Below are 5,798 nucleotides of genomic sequence, written 5' to 3' on the forward strand. Positions count from 1 at the left end.
ACTCCGATTCCAATGATCTTTATATCGTTTTCAAGCGATTTCATCTCATCTTTCCAGTGGCACCCTTGGAATTCCAAGTTGAGGCCAGGTTCATGCATTTCCTGTCATATCTTGCATTTTGCATCCCGCATCGCCTTCCGCATAACATATCATCATTTCATCATATTGCTTGGTCTTGCACGTGGTTGATTGTATACTTGTTGCTTGTTTGTCTTGTTGGGTAGAGCCGGGAGACGAGTTCGCTACCGAGGAGCCCGTTGAGTTTGCTTGTGAGGATCCAGTCAACTCTGACAACTGTGCAGGCAAGATGATCATACCCTCGAAATCACTACTATCTTTGCTATGCTAGTTTGCTCGCTCTTTTGCTATGCCAATGCTACGATGCCTACCTTTTGCTTGTCAGCCTCCCAATTGCCATGTTGAACCTCTAACCCACCTTGTCCTAGCAAACCGTTGATTGGCTATGTTACCGCTTTGCTCAGCCCCGCCTATAGCGTTGCTAGTTGCAGGTGAAGATTGGAGGTCGTTCCTTGTGGGAACATCATTTATTTACTTGTTGGGATATCATTATATTGCTATGTTATCTTAATGCATCTATATACTTGGCAAAGGGTGGAAGGCTCGGCCTCTCGCCTAGTGTTTTGTTCCACTCTTGCCGCCCTAGTTTTCCGTCATATCGGTGTTATGTTCCCGGATTTTGCGTTCCTTACGCGGTTGGGTTATAATGGGAACCCCTTGATAGTTCGCCTTGTTTAAAGCTTTTCCAGCAATGCCCAACATTGGTCTTACCATTTGCCACCTAGCCTTTTTCTTTCCCTTGGGTTCTGCAGACTCAAGGGTCATCTTATTTTAACCCCCCCCCGGGCCAGTGCTCCTCTGAGTGTTGGTACAAACTAGAGTCCTGTGCAGCGCCCCCTCGGGGAAACTCGAGGTTTGGTTTTAGTTGTATGGAGCGCTCATCTGAGTGTGCCCTGAGAAAGAGATATGTGCAGCTCCTATCGGGATTTGTCGGCACATTCGGACGGTGTTGCTGGTCTGGTCTTAACCTGTCGAAGTGTCTTGAGTTACCGAGATACCGAGTCTGATCGGAACGTCTTGAGAGGAGGTCTATTCCTTCGTTGACCATGAGAGCTTGTCATGGGCTAAGTTGGGACTCCCCTGCAGGGATTGAACTTTCGAAAGCCGTGCCCGCGGTTATGGGCAGATGAGAATTTGTTAATGTCCAGTTGTAGATAACTTGAACCTTAATTAATTAAAATGAATCAAATGAGTGTGTTGCCGTGATGGCCTCTTCTCGACGGGGTCCGGGAAGTGGACACGGTGTTGGAGTAATGCTTGCGCAGGTTGTTCTTCTAGATTCTCGCTCGCGCTTTGCCTCCTCTTCTCGCTCTCTTTTGCGTATAAGTTAGCCACCATATATGCTAGTCGCTTGCTGCAGCTCCACATATTTTTGCCTCATCCCTTCCTATAAGCTTAAATAGTCTTGATCGCGAGGGTGCGAGATTGCTGAGTCCCTGTGGCTCATAGATTACTATAACTCCAGATGCAGATCCAGGTGATTCCGCTCCAGGTGACGATTACGAGCTCAAGTGGGAGTTCGATGAGGACTCTCAGCGTTACTACGTGTCTTTTCCTGATGATCAGTAGTGGTGCCTAGTTGGGGTTCGATTCAGGGCCTTGTCGCATGTTGGGTTATTCTTCTATTTTGGCGCCGTAGTCGGGCCATGAGTGTTTGTATGATGGATGTTATTTATGTACTTTGATGTGACGTGGCGAGTGTAAGCCAACTATGTATCTTCCCCTTTTATTATATATCTTACATGGGATGTTGTGATGATTGCCTAACTTGCGACATTGCTTTCAATGCGGTTATGTCTCTTAGTCGTGTCTCGACACGTGGGAGCTATAGCCGCATCGAGGGCGTAACATCAGATTATTGTGTCTATCTCGGTGACACCTTGGTCTCTTGGTCCTCCAAGCGACAGACCACGATTTCCCGATCGAGTGCTGAGGCGAAGTATCGTGCTGTGGCTCACGCTGTTGCAGAGTGCTGCTTCTTATAGAGCTTCATCACCCCTTGATTACTGCCACGATCATTTTTTGTGATAATGTCAGCACAGTGTATATGGCCTCCAACCCGGTGCAACACCGCCGTACCAAACACATCGAGATCGACATTCACTTTGTTCGCGAGAAGGCGTCCCTTGGTCAGGTTCGTGTGCTTCATGTGCCATCATCTCGATAGTATGCTGACATTATGATGAAAGGCTTATCCTCACAGCTCTTCTCGGAGTCCCGTTTCAGTTTGTGCATCTTGGCAGCTGACGCACAAACTGAGGGGGGATGTTAGAGTATATCTCCGTGTATCGCTTATGTATAGGAATATCCCAACCTACCTGATTTTGTATGATATGGTTGTGATCTTCCTTGGCCTCTAAGGCATGTAACTCTCATGTATTCCTATATAGTATATGTAATACGAGGGCCGCTTCATGTGTGGCGCATTGCCTAATCATTCTCGTTTACTTTGATAAAGAGATTTTTTGAAGCCAACACCAAACCTCGTGAGGTGTTTTGCCTACGGAAAGGTTGTGCTAGCTTGTAATGATTACTATTAGGATCAAAGTTGTAGGATAATGGATAAACGTAAAACCTTCTCGATGTGTCTTTTATACAACAGTTTAGTTATATATGGAGAGAATGATTTAATACTTTGTGTTTAAGAGTAGAATAAGTTATTCCACGCTCTAGCCACCTAAGCGAACTATTTGACGAATATCTCGCAAGCTGGTGAGAGCCAGAGTCGTGGGAAGTCTCTCTTGCTATTAAGGCCACAAGCATCAAACAGGAAAATTTAGAGCCATGGAAAGTGATGTGTCGCCTACCAATGGGCCACCTGCTAGCGCCGTAATAATAGCATGCAAGTTGATTTTTTATAGAACATGCAAGGCGTTGGCAAGTTGGAAAATGATTCATCCCTGGCAGGCTTAACTCTCGGAACTTGTAGCATTCAACTGAATGATGAGAACAAAGATTTAAAAAAATACATTTCCATCGATAGTGAAAAATTATTCAATTGAGTGACAATGAAAATCATATCAGAATGTACAATTACTTGTTGATTTTGAATTTGAGGCATTTTTCTACTTTTTTAGTTAATAAGATATGCATATACCCACCCTTAGTGTTTTCGAGACAGCAAGAGGGCACATTGCTCTCGGTGCTACCATCTCTCTCAAGCCTCAAATAAGTTGTGAGGACATGATTATCTTCCCGCGTTGGAATATCGTGGCATGGTAGAGCTAGCGAAGAATCTTCCGCATTGGAACATGTCGGCAGCTGAATAGCCGCCATGCATGGGAAGTCTCTTTTACCTTTCCACTTGCTAAAGTGATACTGTATGTCGCCTAGACGCCTACCACTTGCTAAATCAACGGGCCAACTGCTAGCGACGTAATAATAGCAAGTTGATTTACAGTGTTTTGCTACAGTTTCCTGATTTTGTTTCTTCATTTTAGACTAGCTGACTACTATAGCTTACCTGACTTCCCTTTTCCACGTTAGAGGATCCAGTTCCGGTGTTGAGACCCCGACGATGGGAGGCGACGCGGGGAGGAAGGACGCGGTCGATGTGGAGTAATTTGAATTTAGAATCTATCTATCGGGGGGTATATTGGTCCTTTACCGATGTTTTGAGGGCTGTCGGAAATTGGTTCCGTGATCTACAAAAATGAACGGAGGGAGTAGTTCTTTCTCTAATCCGTACCAACGCACGTATTTCTAACTAGTACTTTCTTTACACCACAGTATGAAATAGAGGGAGTATGCGATAAACTAACAAAGATGATTACTTACTCTATCCGGTCTAAATGATTTAAGAGCTCATTTGGCACTCATCATTTCATATTTTTTTTTTGATAGAAATGAAATAAAGCAGATCTATACACTAGCTAAAAAGTCGATGTAGCCTTGTTATTTCCTTGGGCCACGCGGGCCGGGTGTGGTGCTCCCTGCTCTGCGTATAAATGGAGATCAACATCCAAGGCCTCCTCCACACACACGCACACGCGCACGCTACAGAGCAGAGTCTTGCTCCTTCTCCTGCCTGTAGAGCATCCATCACGTACGTTCACGGACAAACATGTCTCCGGTGAAGGTGTTCGGGCACCCGATGTTGACAAACGTCGCACGGGTGATGCTCTTCCTGGAGGAGGTCGGCGCCGAGTACGAGCTCGTGCCCATCGACTTCGTCGCCGGCGAGCACAAGAGGCCCCAACACGTCCAGCTAAACGTAAGCAGACGACAATTAGTCCGTCACCGTATCAGGTTCAGGTGATGATTTCTGACAGAGATGCTACGTGTTTTTCTTCCTTGCAGCCGTTTGCGAAGATGCCTGGGTTCCAAGATGGCGATCTCGTCCTGTTCGGTGAGCCTTCTAACACATCAGTACACACGAATCATTCCTGTCTAAGAGTATCATGTTAAAAATCCATTGGTTCGTTTCTCTAGTCTAACAAATGGATGAGTGAGTGCAGAGTCGCGCGCCATCGCCAAGTACATCCTCCGCAAGTACGGGGGGACAGCCGGCCTGGACCTCCTCGGAGAAAACAGCGGAATCGAAGAATTAGCAGTGGTGGACATGTGGACGGAGGTGGAGGCCCAGCAGTACTACCCGGCCATCTCGCCGGTGGTGTTCGAGTGCATCATCATTCCCTTCATCATCCCTGGCGGTGGTGCGACGCCGAACCAGAGCGTCGTGGACGAGAGCCTGGAGCGGCTGAGGGGCGTGCTGGGGATCTACGAGGCCCGGCTGGAGAAGAGCAGGTACTTGGCCGGGGACTCCATCAGCTTCGCCGATCTGAACCACATCCCGTTCACCTTCTACTTCATGACCACCCCGTACGCCAAGGTGTTTGATGAGTACCCCAAGGTGAAGGCCTGGTGGGAGATGCTCATGGCCAGGCCGGCGGTGCAGAGGGTCTGCAAGCATATGCCTACCGAGTTTAAGCTAGGTGCGCAGTACTAGATGTCTATGCACTCCGCGCGGGTGTGTGCCGTGCCGTGCCGTGCCGGTGATGATTCCATTCAAGAGAAGAGACCTCCCGTGGCTGTGGGTGATCATCTGCCCGTCTAGTTCAATCGAGTATACGCTTTCAGTTTCAGCAGCACGAGGAGTCCGCTTGCGCTTCTGTTCGTGCGAGCCTGGATTCCTTGCTTTAATTTGTGCACTATTAGTAAATAAACAACGGACTGGTCAATGCTGCTAATCCGTACGTCCTAGTACTAGAGATCATAATGGATCCAAAGCAAATATATATACTACATCTTGGATACGTGTATGTGCATGGCTCTCTAGCCGTGAAATCGTAGTAGGAAATACGCCAAACCACCTTTCAATCTGCCCATGCATCCATCAATCTTGGCGTCCAGATTTTGTTTTCCAAACCACCGACTTAGCAGTTCGTTTACTTATTACAAGTCGCGATTGCCGTTTAATTCGCTTCGGAAAGAGAATTAAAGGGCGTGTTTCGGGTCCGTACCAACGAACAAAGGACCGAGGCAAGCAGGGCTCGCACCCACGCTTCCACGCCTCCAACAAGTAAGCAGTGGATACTAGTAGTATTTTCGTGGATTTTTATTCCAAGTAGTGGATAAAAACCAACGCACCTCTAGCATCACTTCGGTTTCATCGAGACCATGCATATGCATGCTGTACTATATACTCCCTCTGTTCTCAAATATAAATCTTTTTAAAAATTCCAACAAGTGACTACATACGGAGCGAAATAAGTGAATCT

At 47.0% G+C, this 5,798-nt stretch overlaps 1 protein-coding gene across 1 annotated transcript; it reads left to right on the forward strand.

The window, feature by feature from the left end:
• Window positions 1-4,045: 4,045 nt before the first annotated feature.
• On the forward strand, window positions 4,046-5,333 carry LOC125543122 (glutathione S-transferase 1). The gene is made up of 3 exons (XM_048706374.1): window positions 4,046-4,291; window positions 4,378-4,426; window positions 4,536-5,333. The coding sequence occupies exons 1-3, from the start codon at window positions 4,142-4,144 to the stop codon at window positions 5,024-5,026; spliced, it is 690 nt and encodes a 229-aa protein (XP_048562331.1). The 5' UTR covers window positions 4,046-4,141; the 3' UTR covers window positions 5,027-5,333.
• Window positions 5,334-5,798: the final 465 nt, after the last annotated feature.

The sequence above is a fragment of the Triticum urartu genome, chromosome 3, assembly GCF_003073215.2.
Source record: "Triticum urartu cultivar G1812 chromosome 3, Tu2.1, whole genome shotgun sequence".
Taxonomy (NCBI): Eukaryota; Viridiplantae; Streptophyta; class Magnoliopsida; order Poales; family Poaceae; genus Triticum; species Triticum urartu.